We start from the raw sequence: 21,050 nt of genomic DNA on the forward strand, positions 1-21,050 counted from the left end.
GGATTTCAAAGCAGGTGTTTGGTGCAAAATGGCTATAGAAAGGTGTTCATTGCAGTGTTACACAATGGTAACTACACAAGCAGAAGTAATAGAAAATGTGTTTGCTGTAGCTAGGTGTATGAGTGATTAGAGCAGAATCCTGTAGCATGCGTATCAGTAGATACATGAGGAGCTGGGCTATTTTCTGGATGAATTAGCTTTAGCTGGAGGTGTTTTGCTTATTGTATGGTTTGTTTAGTTTAATGTGAGTTTCAGGAGGGATATGGAGGGGAAAGCAGCTGTGGACTAGATGGTGAAAAGCTTCTTCTGTACTTTTTGTTTTTCAAAGCAAGCCAAGACAGAGTCTGAAACTCTGATTCTACCAAAGAGGCAACAGACCCTGTCCAAATGGTAAAAGGTCAGCATTAAAGCTGTGTTCATATAAAAGGTGTTTGTACAAAGTGGGAAAAAAATAACCCAACAATTTCGCTGTTTGGGAAAGAGGCTGCACATTTCAATCCATCACAAGGTAACTCTGTACACAGGCTATTCAAGCACAAACAGGAGTTGGCACAGCCCTGAGGCCATGACCTGGAGTGTGTAAAACAGCTGTTTTGGCTATAAATAGACCCATGCTTCTTCTCATGTGAAGCATTTTTTGTGGCGCTTTCCATACAAATGAAGTGGAAATAGTCAGTTTAACTGTTGGTCTTTTAAGTTAGATGTACATGGCAGTAATGGTATTTTCATTTGAATGCATGAAAATCAGACTGTTATCAAGTTTCAGTCTTATTGTATTAGTATCATATAATAGTGATGCCATTCGTTTGGCAATAGTAAAGTCTGTCAACCTTTCTGTTATAACCCCTAGAGCGCAGGGATTTATAATTAGGGTGGAAAACAAAATTACTCTGATTTATCTAAAAACATGTTCATACAGGAGTGATCGTATTTTACTCAGGAGCATTTTGACTTACAAGTGTGTACAAAGTATATTTGAGGAGTTTTTAGAGTGACTTTTAGTGTTGTGAATGGTGCCAGTTTGACCCACACAACAGATAGAGCAGAGTAGCCGCCGTGTAAGTTTCACAATACTGCCTTGCCAATCTTCCTCAGTCCTGACCCAGAATGAATAGTCTCTGAGTGGGCACTTCAGCCTCCATATTCATTCAGTCCTTTGCCTCTTTGCAGGCTAATTAGTATCATTGCAGTTGTGGTTATATTTTTTGTAATGTAGACATTAGTCCGCTAGAAACACATTTCATTAATAGGCCACCCTGTCAGTAGTCAAAGTCCCCCAGCTTCCTAAACCCTACCTAATAGGTAAAATCAAGCATTTCACTACCCAAAGACAAACAAGAGACTTCCTGCAACCAGAGGGCTAAATCCTAGCCCAGGGGTCGGCAACCTTTCAGAAGCGGTGTGCCGAGTCTTCATTTATTCACTCTAATTTAAGGTTTCATGTACCAGGAATACATTTGAATGTTTTTAGAAGGTCTCTTTCTATAAGTCTATAATATATAACTAAACTATTGTTGTATATAAAATAAGGTTTTTAAAACGTTTAAGAGGCTTCATTTAAAATTAAAGTAGAATGCAGAGCATTCCGGACCGGTGGTCAGGACTCAGACAGTATAAGTGCCACTGAAAATCAGCTCACATGCCGCCTTCGGCGCACATGCCATAGATTGCCTACCCCTGTCCTAGCCAGTGGTTCCATGAGAGTAGGGAGGTACATCAACCTGGAAAAATTGTGATGAGATTTTTCAATGCAGGCAGAAGTCACTTATCCACCCTTACCATTATGGTAGTGAAAAGCTAATATTTCACTCACTCCGTAAAACAAAAATTATTCAGTCTGGACAGGCTGGGCAAATAGAATTTTGCAAGGATTTACTGCCATATAACCCAGCTCTACATTAGCCTCACTAATCCTGAACAGTTTGGGAGAAGTGTTGAGCAACCGGAATCCCTCAGAAGAGTGTTTTCTCCTCCCAATACCAGCTCAGCCTGTCACTCACTCCCTATTCTCCATGCAGTGCCCCTGGGGTTACTACAGCTACTTCGTTAAGCTGCCATGGCAGAGAAAGATAAGCAGCAGTCAGATCCCCACACTAGTGGTCCTTTCCCTAGATAGTCTTGTTTCCTTTTATGGGCAGAGGCCACAGTTTGGATTTATGTCATCCCTTCTCGTGATTCCTTTTAAACCCTGATAATTTCTGACCCTTTCCTGGGTGACAGCTGGAGTAATTGGAGATTAAGGAGCACATGGCTCCTTTAAAGGAGGCTGTTACCCAGCTTTGGAGATTAGCCACCACTCCCCAAATCAGGAGCACTGTGCACATACAGCCTCTTGCTGAGAGGTGGGACAGAGTTGGAGCATTGCTAACCCCCCACCTTTCAAGGATCACGATGACATTGGCCTAAAAATCATAAATTTTTAAAAAAATACAATTTAGATTTTTTTCATATTGGCCGTCTGGTTTTGAGACTTTAGAGTTCATAGGGATCAAGTTTTCAAGCTTTGTTCCATGACTTCCCCCTGCCCCCATCAGAGCTGATAGCCTCACTTAATTACATGAGTCTGGAAGCTGGGGCTTCAAGAAAAACACCAAATATCACGAGATTTGTGATAAAGTCACAAGAGTTAACAGGGGAGTTACAGACTCAGCACCCCTCCTGCTCCAAAAGGGACAGATTGTGACAGCCACAGAGCAGCCCCAGGGTGAGTGAGGCCCCTTCTGGGATGGTTAGGCACTATAGCCACAGAACAGGTCTAGGCCCCACACCAAGCAGGCAACAGGGCTAGGTTTTGGCAGTTTTAAATTAGGAACCCAAAAGGATTTTATCAGTATGGTTTCTAAGTTAAATTAGCCAAACACATGACTGAGTAGCCCACCAGAAGGCTGTCTACATTCTAGGAACTCTATTTAAAAGGAATGATTTCTATTTCCTAGCCAAATATTTAGCATTTTCCCCACTGTGAACCACCAATGCTCCTCACCCCCCCCAAATCCCTCTTAGTCTTCTCTCTGTTATCAGCAAAACCAATGAGGAGTCCTCATGACACCTTAGAGACTTAAATTTATTTAGGCATAAGCTTTGGTGGGCTGTAACCCACTTCATCAGATGTTATGTTATCAGTGGCATTAAGAAATGTGCCCATAATATATCTTTTCTGTAGTGGTAGGGAGAGGTGTCAACTAGCATAACCTGCTTCCTACACCAAGAGAGCAGCACAGGCCAGTCTTCTCTAAGCACACTTATAATATGCTGGGCTAATTTTCCTAATTAGCCACAGCTGGGTCCAGTTAGACTTCCTTCCAGGTCAGGTTCCCCTACAGTCCTTGTGCTTAGGGCATGTAGCTATGGTCCTTTCTCGTCCTCAGACAGGATATTGAATGCTCTCCCTGCTGTTCCCTATATAGAATAAATATACCTTCAAACAGTGAAGCATGGATCCCCAAAGCAATGTAGGTGATGCAGCACTTAACTTGTAGGGGTCTAGGAATAACAATGGAATCCACAAAGTTTAGGTTCCCTGTATAATATATGGGGAGAGGTGGTGGGGGGGGTAGATTGAGAGCCACAAAACCAGCATGTTAGGAGGGGAGCTGTCTCAGATAGCCAATGGGAGATGCCAATGAGAGGTGTGTTTGTGCGTGGAATTAGATGCCGAAGTCCAGGTGATTCACAGCTGGAACCCCTCTCCTGGAGTCAGGTGGCTTAGGCACCTAAGCTGTTTCTTGGGAGATGGAGTTAGGCGCTTGCTTAACTCCACACATGATGGCTGGGAGAGAGGCCTCACTGCTAGCTTGTAGCCCAGTGGTTAGAGCCCTCACCCAGAAAATAGGTCTAATCCCCCAGTTCAATTCCTCCCTCTACCTGCTGAGAATAGGGACTTTCCACTGGAGTGTTGAGTGACTCTCATACTGTCTGTGGCCCAATTAAGATTTAATTATTCAGTTAAAATGAAAAAACTTCAGCAAAAGAGATTGAGATCATTCAGGCTGTTCAGTTGTTGGAGCACCCACCTGAGAAGTAGAAAGCTCTAGCTGAAATCCCTTCTCACCTGCTAGAGGTGGTAAAAGATCTGGGGGCTCCCACATTTGGGGCAGGTACCCTAGCCACTGGGCTATGAGGGAGCACCTGCCCCTTTCCCACAACGTCTGTTTTGTGTGAAGTTGGGGGTGCTCAGAGGCTGTACACTGGACAGGGGCCCGTGGGAAAGATAGGTGGAGGAACACCTATCTTCCCCTGGTTTGTGGACTGCAGTAGGGCTTAGGTGTGAGGTGGGTGTCTGAACGCCTAAAGAGAAGCAGCAGAGGAAGAAATATAGGTAGCTGGGAAACTTTTATAGCAGAAATATATAGTATGTCTGCACTGAAATTAAACACCTGTGGCTGGCCTGTGTTAACTCACTCAGGGTTTCCAGGGTTGGGCTACAAAATTGCAGTATAGACATTCAGACTTGGGCTGGTGTTTGAGCTCTGGGACCTGCAAGGTGGGAGGGTCTCAAAACCCAGGCTCCAGCCTGAGCCCTAATGTCTACACCACAGTTTTACAGCCCCACAGCCCGAGCCCTGTAAGCTCCAGTCAGCTGATCTGGGCCACCTGCAGGTGTTTAATTGCAATGCAGACACCTACAGGATTTTTATGGATCACAGTGGTGCCTAAAAATGGAACTTAGGTGCCTACATCTGGAGTTTAAGAACCTAAGTACCTTTGCAGATCTGGGCCCTAGTAATATATAGAATCTTAGAAGTGAAATGGGTCCTGTTACAGAGGGTAGTAGGCATCTGCCTGCAGTTATGGAAATCTGCCAAGCACTTTCAAGAATCTGTAGGGGGTTATCTAGAAACCAGTGTAGAGAAGGTTTCTAGACACAAAAACAACCAAACAAAAAATCATCAAGGGAATCCAGATTCAGTAAATACTTAAATGAGAGCAATTATTGTAGGATTTAGTGTCATTATAAGGCAAATTAGATAGAGGGAAATTTTTCTAAGAGTCCCTTAAACTGTCAGTAGTGGCCATATGTTTTTCTTATCGTTGTAAAAATATCCTACCTTTTCCTTTAAACTATACTGGCCCAAGTGAATAGCTGCCACATTCTTGGGTTTCGAGTCTATAAATATATATGTGCTGAAACTGATATATTACTCTCAGTGAGAGCACTCTAATAATGTCAGTCCTTACCCATACACAAAGTATGCAGCTGTGTAGGGCACCAGGAAACTGGGGGCACCACATTTCCTGGTGCCCTGCGCAGCTGCATGCTGCTACAGCCCCTGCCCTGCCCCCCCCCAGCCCCACCTCTTCCTGCCCTGCTCCCCCCCAGCCCTGTTCCCACTCCTCCCCTTTCCCAAAGCCCCCACCCTACTCTGCCCCAGTCCCACCTCTTCCCACCCCTGAGGACTGCAGCAGGGCCGGGCCTGTACGCACCGGTGCAGGGGCGTGACCCCAGCCATGCCACCGGTGAGTGCTGGCGGGTGGTTCCTCCCTGCCCCCCAAGCCAGTCTCCCTCCTCACTGCTGAGGCCTGCTCCCCCCAGGGGGGTGCTGCGTAGTGCCCCAGAATAGCTAGGGATGACTCTGATCTCAACAATTTATAAACTACAGAAATGTTGGCTAAGTTCATTGAAATAAATGATACTGCACCCACTTACTCCAGCAGTGAATTGGGCTCATCATTTTTGATCAGTGTTCTTCCTGGCAGATGGTCTGTTGTGAGTGTCTTCACCAGGAGTAGATGTTGAAGCAATCTTTCCTTACAGCATTTTAAAATGATATTTTAGATTGTCCTGTAAGTGGTTTTTTATATATTTTGTTCTCCCAGCAGAGTGTCAATAGATTTTGGCATTTAAATCTTGTCTATTTCAGTTTGTGATATTGAACAGACCAGGAAGGTCAAACATTTAAGCAAAACATTTTAATAATCCATTTTAACAAAGCCTGTGGAAAAGATACTAATGCTTCTAAAGGCATATCCAGTCTTTTCACTTCATTCCTAGAGGCAGCAGGGTCTATAGTTTAACTTATATTATGGTAGTGCCTAGAGGCCTCAGCTGGCTTGGGCCTTCATTTTACTAGGCACAATACATACACATAATAAATGACAGCTCCTGCCCCCAAAGAACTAACAAGCTAAAATATCTAGTGATTAGAACAGACACTTTGGAATTCTAGATTCTTGTGCCTTAATCTGCAGTTGAGTTGCTTTGTGATATTCAGCAAATTACTTAGGCCCAGATACACAAAGGTACATAGGTGCCTAAGTTCCAATTATAGGCACCACTGTGATTCACAACCCCCCTGCTCGACTGCCACCTATTCCTGTAGGAACCTAAATTCACTTGGAGTCAAAATGCGCACTAAAAATATCCTAGCCATCCAAGTTTTTCCAGGCATGCACGTTACTGCCTTACTCCAAACATCTGGAAGCTCATCTCCCTTCTAAGTCTCCAAGCAATCCACGAACCAGGGGTGGATGGATGCTCCTGCGCCTACCGTATCCTTGGGACCCAATACAGTAGGTGTACTTGGAGGCCTCTTTCAGGAGCAACACTGTGATCCACAAAGCCTGAGTTTGGCCTAGGCTCCCTAGCCAATGCATGAGTTGAGAGAGGTGCCTAAGAATGCGACCTACAAAAGCTAACATGCTAGGTTGGGAGCCAATGACAAGGATGTGCGCTAAGTCCTTCTCCTCTTTCAGAGATAGGCACCCAAGTTCAGGCTGCCAGGAGGTGCCTGTCTCTGCTAGCAATCCACAAATGGAATCTAATCAACTGGAGCCAGGTGACTTAGGCGCCCAAGCTGCTTCTTGCGGGAATGAGTTTGGTGCATGCCTTACTCTTCACAAAATGGCTGGAGGAGGAGGTGGTGCCCACCTTGTAACTTTTAACCTGAAGACTAGAGCAAGTGCCTGGCGTGCGGAAGACCCAGCTCCAATTCCCCTCTCTCTGCCAGAGGCACACAAAGGATTTGAATAGGGGTCTCCCACTTCTCAGGAGAGTGCTCTGAACTCTGATTCTGTGGTTTGTACATCTTGTTTTTTGTTGTGCAAAAAGCAAGAGACAACATCCACCGTAAAAGCCCTATATTGTATAAACTTTAGGACTCCCTGAAAAGCCCGTCATTGTCAACCTTAAGGTAAAGGAGCTACTACAAAGTGACAGGTGACATTGCCTTCCCCTCAACCACTGAGTGCACTTGTGATTTTAAGCACTCCATCTCCAGATCTGGGTCAGTTGTGTGCTAGTAGTAGCATTTACCTCATGAATAGGGCCATACCAAATTCAAGGCCAAGAAAAATGCATCACTGACCATGAAATCTGGTCTTTTGTGTGCTTTTACCCTATACCAAGGTCAGCAACCTTTGGCACGCGGCTTGCCAGAGTAAGCACCCTGGTAGGGCGGGCCAGTTTGTTTACCTGGCGCATCCACAAGTTCGGCCGATCATGGCTCCCACTGGTTGCAGTTCACTGCTCTGGGCCAATGGGGACGGCGGGAAGCCACGGCCAGCACATCCCTTACCCGCATCACTTCCCGCCGCCCCCATTGGCCTGGGATGGTGAACCGTGGCCAGTGGGAGCCACGATTAGCCAAACCTGCAGACACAGCAGGTAAACAAACTGGCCCGGCCCGCCAGGGTGCTTACCCTGGCGAGCCGGATGCCAAAGGTTGCCGACCTCTGCCCTATACTATACAGATTTCACAGGGGAGACCAACGTTTCTCAAATTGGGGGTCCTGACCCAAAAGGGAGTTGTGGGTCAGTTGCAAGGTTATTTTAAGGGGGTCGCGGTATTGCCACTCTTACTTCTGTGCTGACTTCAGAGTTGGGTGTCTGGAGAGCGGTGGTGCTTGTCTGGGCACCCAGCTCTGAAGACAATATCCCACCAGCAGCGCAGAAGTAAGGGTAGCAATACCATACTATGCCACGCTTACTTCTGTGCTGCTGCCTTCAGAGCTGAGTGGCTGGAGAGTGGGGGCTGCTACTGTCGGCCCAGCTCTGCATGCAGCAGCGCAGAAGTAAGGCTAGCAATGCCACATACCATGATATCCTTACTTCTGCACTGCACCTCTGCCTTCAGAGCTGAGTGGCTGGAGAGTGGGGGCTGCTGACTGAGGGCCCAGCTCTGCATGCAGCAGCGCAGAAGTAAGGCTCGCAGTGCCACATACCACGACATCCTTACTTCTGCACTGCACCTCTGCCTTCAGAGCTGGGACCTTGGCAGCAGCCACCGTTCTCCATCTCAACGGCGCAGAAGTAAGGGTAGCAGTACTGCAAGCCCCTCTACAATAACCTTGTGAACTCCCCACAACTCCTTTTTGGGTCAAGACCCCTACAATTACAACATTGAAATTTCAGAGTTAAATAGCTGAAATCATGAAATTTATTATTTTTAAAATCCTGACTGTGAAATTGACCAAAATGGCTTGTGAATTTGGTAGGGCCCTACTCATGAATACTAAGGCTGTTATTTTTAATGGGGATATTGCTTGTAATTCCTTGTGCATCAGAATTATTGTGTGGGATTTGAAAAGTGCATAAGTGACTGAAAATCCCACTGAAATATTGTAAAATATGTTTATCAACAACATCAAAGCTCACACAGATCTTTGTTTTCAGCTATTGCTCCTCATCATTTCCTGTGGGCATGGAGTTTTGCTAGTAGAGCAGAATGTATGAAAAGTCAAGCTATGAAAATGCAAGATAGCACTTACCAGGTATAATTTTTTTTTCTTGGCAGTCATTTGCAGCAGGTCTTAAAAATCCACGTGCTCATGGTGAATAGGAGGCTTTCTTGGGTAAATCCGATCAATTTCTGTGGAAAGTAAATTTTCGTTTGAAAAAATGGATCCGCCCCACCCCACTCGTCTTACACTGACTACCAGTGGCCTTATTTCTGATTTAAAATAGCATAAACAAGAGGTGAATCAGGCCTCACATTTCTAACCATTATAAACATGAACTGCATGTAAACTGAACAGTGCTGTCTTCCTAAGTCTGCATACGTACAGTCCAAGTGCAGTGTTTCTGCTGTTGCTCAGAACTTTCCCAAGATGCAACACAGTAAAAGCTAACCACTCTGGTTAGTTGTGTCTGTTGCTGTTCAGAATCATGTGGGCAGTTGTGAAAGTGGCAAGAATTAAAGTTAACTTCACCCTAATGCTGCTTGAGAACACTGTGAGCCACAGTAGGCAATGGAGCTATTCACTGAGAGGGATTACTCAAAAACAAAGATATAGTTAGAGTAGTGGAGACCCCATCCAACCAAGGATTTATCTGATATCTTGTAGCTAGAGATTGATATGAAAGAGCCACTAAAAAGAGGCCAGAGACAGCATCTTGAGAGAAATTCCAACATCCTCCTCTTGCCTGGCAGCTGTGGGGAGATTGGTCTCTTACCACAGTATTACCCCTGGGCAATTCCCACCCATTCTTCCTTTGTACAGGCCAGTAGCTAGCAGGACTAGTAGGTGTCTGGTAATATTTCCAAGCCCTTTAGGTGAGAATATGGGTGGATGCATGGAGAAGTGTGAGGGTGAGGGAAGCGTAGGGGGATGAGATGGGCTACCATAAGAGAGGTAAGGTATTTAGAGCACAGGTGCTGATTTTTATTTTTCCGGGTGAGTGCCCCACCCCAAGGCCCTTGCTCTACCTCTTCCCCCAAGGCCCTGCCCTCGCTCCACCTCCTCCTGCTCCCTCTCCGCCCCCAAGGCCCTGCCCTCGCTCCACCTCCTCCTACCCCTGCTCCGCCCTCTCCTGAGGCCCCTCCGTCACCCCATCTCTTCCTACCCCCCACTCCACCTCCTCCCTGATGCCCCCCACCTGCTTGCTGCTCTCCTCCCTCCCCCAAGTGCCTCTCGCCAGCTGATTGGCACTGAGCACCCCCTGTTTTTTTCACATGAGTGCTTAAGCCCCAGAGCACTCATAGAATCAGCACCTATGATTTAGATGGTGTCTGGAGAAATGGGAGGAAAAAGGGAGAGAGAGACAGAACATAGTGTAGAGACAGCTAGAGAGGAATAAGGGGAGAGAAGGAAAAGAAGAAGCAGACACTGAAAACAACTACTTGGGGGGGGAAAAAGAGACACCATGACCTAATAGGGAGGGGAAAGAAAAAGTGGAAGGAAGTCAGGTGAGTGTAACAAAAGCAAGAGCTGCTGGTGAACCAAGCTGATTGAACAGCCTTCACACACATTTCACTTGTTCATTTTCACCAGTATCCATCAAATAACTTATCCAACAAATACTTTTTCTGATATGCAATCAGCCATACCCAGAAGTAACATTTAATTTTTTTCAGTGCATTATCGTGTTTGACAATATATTACAGTTAACTGTAGTTCACACTAAACAGCATACAAATGTGCCTTTAAATTGCAGGATGTGTGTTCTCATTGAGGGTGGGGTTGAGGGAAGGATGGCACATCAGTAATATTTTTCACCTAGGTTAAAGGCTTAGACAAGGGCTTGGCAACCTCTGGCGGGCCAGGCCAGTTTGTTTACCTACCGCATCCACAGGTTCAGCCCATTGTGGCTCCCATTGGCTGTGGTTTGCTGCTCTGGGCCAATGTGGGCGGCAAGATGCCGCGACCAGCACATCCCTTGCCCGTGCCGCTTCCGCCGCCCCCACTGGCCTGGAACCGTGAACCACGGCCAGTGGGAGCCACGATTGGCCGAACCTGCGGACACGGCAGGTAAACAAACTGGCCCGGCCTGCCAAGGTGCTTACTCTGGCAAGCCGCATGACAGACATTTCTGACCCCTGGCTTAGACCTTGGGTGTCAATTAAATTTAGAATAATTGAAAAACATTGATTCAGTGCAGTTCTATTGTTGTATTAATTTAATTATGTTGAAAAAAGTGACAGTAACAACATGTACAAAAATAAAAGCTGTATATAATTGATTTAGCTGAATCTTATTTCAAAACTGTGATGAAGGGTGTGTGTGAAACTTTCTGAAGGTAGCCTCCTGGTGAATTAGAACACTTTTCTAATGTCAGTCAGTCTCTGAAATGTGGCCTGTATGTAAGAGTTACTCTTTACATGAAGTGGGTCAGATTTTTGTATTTCAGTTCAGAACTCAAAGTGCTTTATGAAACATCTTTTAGTAACTTTATTAGTAGCAGATCTTACCTATAAAAAAATACATATAAACTGGTTCAATAGAACAGGTTTGTTTGTATTAATATGGTGAAAGTCTTTGATCTTTTGCTATTTCTATTTTAATTGAAGGCACTTTCTGCTCAGAAGAATCCTAGGAAAAAAAGTGGATTATTTGAGACTACAAGTGCAAGAAAGGTAAAGTCAAAGCATTTGCTACTAGACCAGTTACAACTGCATTCAAGTTGAACTTGTTTTCTCTACTTCCTGGTGCTTAAAACTTTGGGCCTGGTTTTTACCTTTTACTTGCACTGGATTTACTTGAATGTAATGCTGTTGACTTCAGTGAAGTTATTCCTGAATTATATTAGTGCAAATGGTAGCAGAATCAGCCCTGTAGGGTTAAAATCAAGTTGAAAGTGGTGGAAAACCACACAGGTTAAGTAAGTGTGTGTAAAAATTCTTTTGACACTTTTGTCTTTCTTATGTGGCTCTTCTTTCATCTTGGATGCCTAGTATTTCCATAATTATCTGCACTTTATTTTTTTTAAAGTTTTTTTTCCCCCATACTGTTTTATTGCTTTGATCTGTTGATCTGGAAAGGGCTATAAGGCTCACTGTTTCTGCCATTTTGTTGTGCCATTTTGGCTGAGATTGGAATTTGTGTCAGCTAATTATTTCACTCCCTTTTCTCAGTCCTATTTATACCTCTTAGAGGGACACTGTCAGCTTGAAAAAATCTCACTTCTGTCTGAAAACTTTTTACCTGCTATTATTTTAGTTAGCATCAAAGGTAGTTATAGCAAAATGAGATCTTTCTTCCAACTTGATTACTTTGTGCATTTGACAGCACTTGATGTACAGTCTTTTTCACTATTTCCTTGTATAGCTAGTCAGGTTCTGCTATCTGTGTGGGTTTTTCATACAGCATCAGGGGAAGGAAAAAAGATAAGAAAATGTGATTTTTAAGATCACAGAATTATCAAGGGACTCAGGGGCAGGTGTAGTCCAGTAACTGAACTGACTGTACATTGAATTCATTTTTCTAAATGGACTAGATTTCACATAGACAGTGTTACTTTTACTAAGACAGTGTTAAAATTACTAAGAGGGTCTCGGTTCTCCAGAGCTCTGCACTGTGAATAGTCATTTACACCTGTGTAAAGTGACTATAAAACAATAACAAATCAGCATGGTAGCAGTTTACACCCACAATAAAGCAGCTATAAGGATTTCCACAAGGAATATCCAGGAGCTTTTGGTGCCTGAAGCATGTTGGGTGCAGATTGAGATGAGGTGGTCATGACTCCAGCTGTTCTTGGGCGGCACAGCTCCTGTAGGGGCCATTGCAGTTGCAGTGCAAGTTAGGGCAACCCTTAAGGCTGCTCCAAACTGTGCTTGACTTGATCTAACCCCCAACAACCCCAGAATTGGGAAAGTGCATTGGCTTCCCCCAGACTGAGCACTAGCACGGGGATGAATTGGAGCTAATGCTTCAAGATCTACAGATGAAAGCACTGTATAAGAGTTAGATGTCATTATTATGGCTATGAATGGGTGTAAATGATTACACAAGGTGCAAAGTAATTGAGAATCAAGCCATAATTTTTAAAACTTGGAATGCAACTGTAAGTAGAGAGAGTCTGCAAATGAGAATTTCAACCTGGTGAGTAGATTATCTGTCAATGTATTGTGGAATTTAGTGCCAGTACTATATAAATAATAAATCTAGGGAAGAATTCTGTACCTGCCAAATCATGCATTTCTTAGTCATTCCTTACTATAGCGAAATTCCCATTAACTTCATGGTAGGCAGAGTGGTTCAGTGGTCAGAGCCCTAGTTGGCAAACCATGAGAGCTGGAGTGGTATTTCCAAAAGTGCTTAAATGATTTATGATTACAAGTCACTTGGGAATTTCTGAAATTTCCATAACTTAGTTTTATTCTTGGTCCAGATATAGGGTGACCAGATAGCAAGTGTGAAAAATCAGGAGGGGGATGGGGATAATAGTCACTTATGTAAGACAAAGCCCCAAATATTGGGACTGTCCCTATAAAATCGGGATGTCTGGTCACGCTATCTAGTTACTAACTTGGTGTGTAAATTTGAGCAAGTCACTCAGCTTCTCAGTGCGTCAGTTTCCTTATTTGTAAAATGAGAATAATAATGCTTACTTTGCTTAATAAAATACTTTGAGGTTTTTGAATGCTAAAGGCTTCACATTGTGGTAGTAACCTCCTTAGGAATATCTTCATAATTCAGTACTTAGAGATCTTATTTATTGTTCTGTGCCTACAAATGGAGATTGGAGGAGAATGGAACAAAAAAAAAATTAACCAGAGTTAACGATGCTTTTATGATATCTTGAAACAATCATGCTGTTCTGTTTCTTTAGCTATAGTACAGTTGACTTAACTATTATTTTTTGAGAAAGTAATACAATTAAAAATGGGTCCCACAGCTGCAGACTTCCTTTCCTCCTATTCACTTCAGTCTCAGTACCCCCTCCAGATCTATGTACAAAAGCTGCAAGGATCATGTATCAAACCTAGATGTTTTCAGAGACATCCGGGGGCAGAAAATCAACCTACCTCAGGTGGAGAAGCCATCGGAGAAAATTTCAGCACCCATCCTGTCTGTTACTGCTGTGGATAATCGTAAAGCAACAGGAGACCACAGCCGATACCTCAGGGCTCGCTCAAACACTTTAGTAGTGCCTTTTCATAGTACTAGAGAGATTAAACTGGAAAACAAATCCAGGTTAGATTTGCCGTCTTCAAAGGTAGCATCAGAAGGACTGTCAGCCAAGACACACAAAGTTCCAGAGTGTCCAAACTGCAAAAAGGAAAGGAGGATCCAAAATGAGTACGACAAGTTCATTTTGCAGTCAAAGAGGGACAAGGAGGCCTTGCAGAAGACGATTGTGAAGCTAGAAGCTGAGCTGAAAAGATATGAAGAGCATCGTAAACCAGCTCAAGGACAAGAGAGTGAAGTAACCTGCTCTGTGGTAAGTCAAAGATACCTGCCTTTTAATATGATTTCAGAGGAGTGTGCTTCTGTCATTCCCTGTGCTGCATATCAGTGTGCATATGTGGATCAGAGGGCACTGCAAAGAAGGAGGGAACTTTAAACAGAACCAACACTATTCAGTTCCAGACGGAATCATTCATCTTTTCTAATTATGTCTGGTTGCTATCTACTTTTTTGCTGTAATCAGACATGAGGTGAAGTGGCTGAAACCCAAATAATGGATATGTGTGGATTTAAAAAAAAAGAGAATATAACTCTCCCCCTATTCCCCACAATTTTCCACAATTTTCACTTTTGCTAGCATTAGTGTTAATGACATGTTAGAGGTAATGACTTGACATGGTATGGCATGTTTATTATGCAGCATTTTAAGTGCCCCAAATTAATAATGAATATTTTGCTGAGGACTTTGGATGCTCATTGGAGGGAGCCCTGTTGTAATGAAACAATGACTGAAGAATAAATGTTCATGTTTGGTTTTTAGACAGTAAAAGAACTCTGCAAGCCAACCTGATCGTTGGTGTAATTCCATCATGTCTATATTGTACTGCAAAATCCACTTTAAAATAAAGCAGACTTGCCTCTAGAATAAGGTGCTACTCAGTATGGTGGCAGAATCTGACTCTAAATGTTTGAAGCAGAAGAGAACTTCCACTATTGTATATTGAAAATTATGGTGTCCCATAGCACAACTGTAGCCTTCTGTAATCCTGTTTAACAAGTTTTTTTTTCACATCCTCACCCCTTTAGAACTTCAGCAATAAACGGGGACTCTCCTTTTCTGAACATCTATGGATTCACCCTTACAGAATTCTCCTCGAGAACTTAGAGAATAAGAGCCTCAGTTCAGTGAGGTACTAACCCTAAACCTAAGCATTTGAGTTCTCCCACTGAAGTCACATGCTTAAAAGTTAGATATGTGCTTCAGTACCTTGAGGAACTGGGGCCTAAACTGACAGGCTACTTTAGCACTGTAATAGGGTTATTATTTTAAGATCTGTAGAAGGAATAGAGAATTCTATCCTTTCTTAGGTTTTTTTGAACCACCCTATAGACTTCTACAGCAGGGATAGAATTCTTTATTGAACTCTACAGTATGTTTCAATTTCCATAGGAAGGCTATCATTTTCTGTTTAAAAATCAATAGGATAGAGTATATTCCATAAGGGATTTTTATAGTGGGTTTCCCCTAAAGCTTTTTTTTTTTTTTTTTGCATATTTTTAATGCCTAGGCTCTGATCTTGCTAACAGCTATTCACACATGCTTGAAGTTACACAAGTTGTCCTATTGAAGTCAGTGCAACTGCTCCCATGTGTGAAGTCAAGCATGTAACTGTAAGATCAGGATCTAAGTGTCTCCTCCTCAGTAAATGACTGGTTAGCAACTCTCTGCCTTATGTAGGTTTATATTTTCTCTCTGAATTGACTTGTTTGTCCTGGGTGTGACCAACCACTGCACAAGTTGTGCTGGTGTGCAACAGCCAGAATCCATGAAAACAATAGCAACTTGGAATTATAAGTATTAACAAGATCCTCTTTTTTTGTCATATGAAAACAAGAAACATAATGTGCATGGCCTCTATAAAATGTGCATTGACTCTTGCACCAACTTAATTTTTCCTTATATTAAATCAGGAAGAACAGCAGCACCTGAGAGGGGAAGCTTCTCTTCTTGATGGTTTGGAAGGAATGTGTAAAAATGAACTAGCATATATGAAAAGCAGATCAGACATGAACAAACTGGAAGAGGAGAGCAAAGGAAAGCAGCAACAAATGGTAAAAATCAGTTTCACTTTTTGGTTTTGCTGTTTTTCCTGCAAAGTACTTCTGAGGTCTCAAGAATTGGGAGTATCTTTACAAAACACTTTTTAAAAAGATCACACTGAGTAGCAGAACTGCTTGAGAGAGAAAAACACAGACATCCCAATGGGTCAAGTTTTAAATATCAACTAGAAACTGAATCAGTAGAGAAAGAACTTAGTGAAGCCTGCAGAATCCAGTTTCATCAAGCATATTACCTGTACCCGGCTGTCTCCAAGAACAAGACCTGTTGTAGTCTAGGAAGGATAAACATTCTTATAAATCAGACTTTTCTTTCCATACGTGTTTTCTCCTTACCTGCATTGAAGAAAGCCTGAAATATGGTTGAATCTACTGAATTAGAGAAAAGTTGCAAAGTTGTATCTACCTGCTGCCATACACTTGAAATTTCATGAATTAACTTGTCTTGCCGGTTTGTCAGCGTGCAGTGTGACAATTTTTCATCCATGATTGCACCTGCAGTCTGGAAACAGTCTGATTTACTATTAGTTTTAGTGCAGAAGAGATAAGAGATTCATTTAAATCTGAAGGAGAACACAGCTAGACTTGTATAAATGAAGGACTTGACCTGAAGTATCAGAAATATAACATGGAAAATATCCTATTAGATAATGTTGCTTTTCCTTTGGATTGAAAATGGTGGGTACTGACAGTGTTAATTTTATTTACTTTTAATTTATAAATGTTATTTACAAATTTAAATATTCCCTGCAACATTATGCTTATTTAGCTTTTTCACAAGCTCACAAAGTGTAAATACAGGACCCAACCTTAACTGATTTTGGTAGGAATATAAAGTACTAAGCACAGCTTAGCAGTGTCTGTCATGACAGGGGAGAGGGGAAATCAAAGGAGCTTTGTACATCCTTGCTGCTGGATACTTATCAGTCAAATCCTGTGCAAATATCTCCAGCATCCTGATCCTGCAAAGACTTGCACATGTTCATATCTTACACTATACATTGTACTGCTAAAGCAATGGAACTGCTCACAGTGCATGAAGGTGTAAGTCTTTGCAGGATTGGGGCCCAAACTGGCACATCAAAACCAAAAAAAATCAACTAAATTTAGCAATTGTAGAACCAATCTTCTCTAAGCGTTATGTAACTGGTTCTTTTTGCAAAAATAAATAAATAACTGCAGAGTAAAATAGCATTATGGTAACTATAGTGGAACCTCAGTTACGAACACCAGAGTTATGAACTGACGGGTCAACCACAAACCTCATTTGGATCCTGAAGTACACAATCAGGCATCAGCAGAGACAAAAAAAAGCAAATGCAGTACAGTACTGTTTTAAATGTAAACTACTAAAAAAATAAAGTGGAAGTTTAAAAAAAAATTTTGATAAAGTAAGGAAAGTGTTTTTGTGCTTGTTTCATTTAAATTAAGATGGTTAAAAGCAGCATTTTTCTTCTGCATAGTAAAGTTTCAAAGCTGCATTAAGTCAATGCTCACTCATAAACTATTGAAAGAATAACCATAATGTTTTTTTCAGAGTAATGAACATTTCAGAGTTTCAAACAGCCTCCATTCCAGAGGTGTTCATAACTCTGAGGTTCTACTGTAAGTAACAGAGTCCTTTCACATCCTTCTGCTTTCAGACTGTCTTCTTTCTAATAGTTGGGGAATAGTTCTTAAAAGATCCAACTCTTTCATTAGAAACCACTATTAATCATGCAGGAAATAGTTTTTACTCCCCCATTCAGGAATCTTTGCTTTGCATCCCTGAATATCTGCATCAAACATTCAAGATCTGGGAAGATAAAATTCCCCATCTAGGATGAAGTTTTCCTTGAATAGGGTTGGTTCCAGAACTTGCTCTTGTTCTCGTTTTCTTTGAATTGTTCAGTATTAGTGATTTATGTTACTTATTGGTCAACGAATTCCTGGAGAACTTCTTTAGTTGTATTTTTAAAACCTGTTAGGGAGCAAACGATAGGCACTCTCTCTTTCATGGAATGTGTGTGTAAATTGAAAGTATTTTAAAAATAAATGTTTTAATAGTTATATGGGTTATTCGTTACTGTATTATATAAGGCCTGCTTGCCATCCAGTGCCTTTTTCAAATTCACTCATTTACATTTTTTTTTAAATACGCAAAATTAAAATATGTTATGACCTTCAACTTCTTTCCTCTCAACACACTCCTCCTTGGGCACATTTAGGAGTTAGGAGATTCTGCTTGCTGTTTCTATCTGGTGCTATAAGCAGATTGCCATCTGCTGGATAAAATGAACAATATGCTGGCTTTATTGTGCTTGTTGTCTGTGATTGTTTCTATATCTTGATACACTTTCACAATTTGAAAGTGAACTTACTGCTCCTGAAAGATACCTGAGAGAGGTCTCTGGAGAGTGAAGTCTACATCTAACCGATATAGCACAGGCAGTGACAGGAGAGTCTGTCCTATGCTGCTCTGCCAGTCTGTTCCAGCCCTGCCCTAGAGGGGCCAGCTCTGGGGCTGACAGGGTAGTTTAAACTTCATGCCTGTTCAGACCTTGTGTACTTTGCTTATACTGTCCACAAGGTGTGATGTGGAATCTACCCACTGGCTAACTTCGTATAAGCCACCATTAGTGACAGAAATATAAATGTTGATTCATTTTTGTCCTGGGAGGAAGCTACAGTCCTGATTTTTCTGGACAATGGAGAGAAATCACAATGTTTTTAGCTATTTGAACAATAATTCCAATGAAAGTGTTTTTTTGCAGGTGTAGACCACTTTTCATACAAGGATCTCAAAGTATATTAGAGAGGTGGGTAAAGTTTGTTTCCATATTATAGAGGGAGAAACAAAGACAGAAGCGGGTCAAGAAGAGAAGCCAGAGCTCCTAATTTGTAGTTAAGTGTGCTAAGGACTGAGCCAAAACCCGTGAAAGTCAGGTTCACAAAAGGACTTAGATGTTGTGATGCTCGGTGTTGCAGTTCCTAACTTTTAAATGCCTTGAAAATCGCAGGATCCGCAAAGCCTAAGTTAAATAATGAATGGAGAGAAATGGATGCCTAAGAACAGGATCCACAAAAGCTAGCATCCTGAGGAGCTGCTTCAGCTAGCCAAACAAGAAGGCTGTAACAATATTGGGGTCCCTTAACTAACAAACCAGTGAATGAGAAAGGAATAAAACTTTAATAAAACAAACTGGAAAGCATCTCTGATGAACTGCTGCATGCAGCCATGCACTGTTCCCAACCCCTACTTCCAGGGCACATCTCCAAATTCTTAACACTCACAACACGGTCCCTTATGAGGAAGCATCTCCAAATCACAGTTGTTCATAAGCATCTCTCTACTGGGGGTGTGTCCTAAGCCCCATCCCTCTCACAGAGTTAGCCAGAGTGGTGCTTATCACTGCTTGTGATCTGCAGCCAGGAACACCTCTCCTGGAATTAGGTGGTGCAGGGTTTAGGTACCTAAATCTGGGGTTTAAGCATCTAACTCCCTTTGGATCTGGGCCTGGATTTTGGTATTGACTTCCATGGCCTCTGGATTTGGAACCCCTAATGTCTATTCAATGCTAAACTGCTCTCAGGGATAAACTGATGTATCAGAGAAGGGGGGGAAAGAACAAAAAATAATCTTTATTTAAAGGAGACCAGTATGTCCTGTTCTGCAGTTTTTAGAACTGACACAAAGCCAGGGGTAAATTGGGCCAACTCACAGCAACTCGGCAAGCCCAAGTACTTTTTTTGTGATAGCTTAGATTCTGGAGCATTAGGTGTCACCTTTCATTTGAAAATTAAGGGGTTAATTCTCCACAGTGTCCAAGCAGAGGGCTTCCTGATGTTGAGCTGCAGGGGAGCAGCTTTAATGTATGCCTGTGGAGAATCAAGCAAAGCAAAGCTCCACATTGCCTTGCCTCCTTCTCACCCTCTCTGTCAGGATCCTGACAAGGGCATTCTGAGCCAAGGGTCAGGACAGGGTCAGACCTGAGGCTGGGAGTAATGGAGGAGTTTTCATAGTCAGGTTCCAGACTAGGGTCAGTACCAAGGGTCAGAGTCAGAATTCAGGTTCTAGATCAAGCCCTTGTCAAAACTAGGAATTCAAGAGTAGGAATGTTTGTAGCAGCTGCCTGAGATCCACACTATTACCTGGGTGTCCCTTTGGGTTTGTGTAGGGTAAGGAGCCAATCAGAAGCCATGAGGCTGCTGGCTGTCAGACCCCTTGAGGTGAGACTTCCCACGGTCTGTGTCCACAGAGGGTCATAAGTAATGAAGCAACAACAGATGGCACCATAGTGCTGTCTATTACCTGGCAACTTTACAGGCCTGGGTTCTAGACTGGCTGTACCTTAAACTCTCATATCAGGAGTTGGGAGACAGAAGGTAGATGAACTGCCTCTGCCAGTAATAATTCCTCATACACAGGGAGAATGCTCCATTGAGTATCAGCAGCCGCTTTAAGTGCACATTATACTGTTTATGCAGCACAGAGTGGCCTTAGCAGACCAGAAAATCTAGCCCCCATGGTTTCAGAGAACCTGTTGACACAGAGCCTCCAGGCAGCCTGAAATGATAGTTCTGAGAAATGTGAATAACTGTCATTCATCTCTGTGAGGTGTTGATTCTGAAGCCTAATTATACGTACAGTATCAATATTAATTATTTCCAGTGCTTAATTTATAATGAAAGAGGTGCTGGGGCCAAGCAGCTTTTTTACATTCATAACTGATGCAACAAGCCCAGAGGTGCCAGGGCTATGAACTGCCAATCCACACATTCCGGAACTCAGCCCTGGCAAGCCCAGGCACAAATTAAGCACTGATTATTTCACAGCTGATCAAGCTGATGGACAATCATTGTATGTAGATCTGCACAATCTATTGTGAATGGCATCTCATTTTTGTACCATGAGAGGATAGTTTAGTTTGTGGGTAGAGTTTGGAAGAGCACCTCTACTATTTTTAAAAGCAGCAAAGAATCCTGTGGCACGTTATAGACTAACAGACGTTTTGGAGTATGAGCTTTCGTGGGTGAATATCCACTTCGTCAGATGCATGTAGTGGAAATTTCCAGGGGTAGGTATATATATGCAAGCAAGAAGCAAGCTAGAGATAACGAGGTTAGTTCAATCAGGGAGGATGAGGCCCTGTTCTAGCAGTTGA

At 42.7% G+C, this 21,050-nt stretch overlaps 2 protein-coding genes across 2 annotated transcripts in view; both read left to right on the forward strand.

Annotated features, from left to right (window-relative positions):
• SNRPB2 (small nuclear ribonucleoprotein polypeptide B2) overlaps positions 1–21,050 on the forward strand; it is a 198,802-nt gene that overhangs the window by 74,251 nt on the left and 103,501 nt on the right. The window lies entirely within an intron of this gene.
• LOC116830821 (uncharacterized) overlaps positions 15,801–21,050 on the forward strand; it is a 34,367-nt gene continuing 29,117 nt past the window's right edge. Inside the window, exon 1 of the mRNA XM_032790472.2 lies at positions 15,801–15,900. Coding sequence (XP_032646363.2) covers positions 15,814–15,900 — 87 coding nt within the window. The 5' untranslated portion in view covers positions 15,801–15,813. The remainder of the gene's footprint in view (positions 15,901–21,050) is intronic.

This window comes from Chelonoidis abingdonii, chromosome 3, assembly GCF_003597395.2.
Source record: "Chelonoidis abingdonii isolate Lonesome George chromosome 3, CheloAbing_2.0, whole genome shotgun sequence".
NCBI lineage: Eukaryota > Metazoa > Chordata > Testudines > Testudinidae > Chelonoidis > Chelonoidis abingdonii.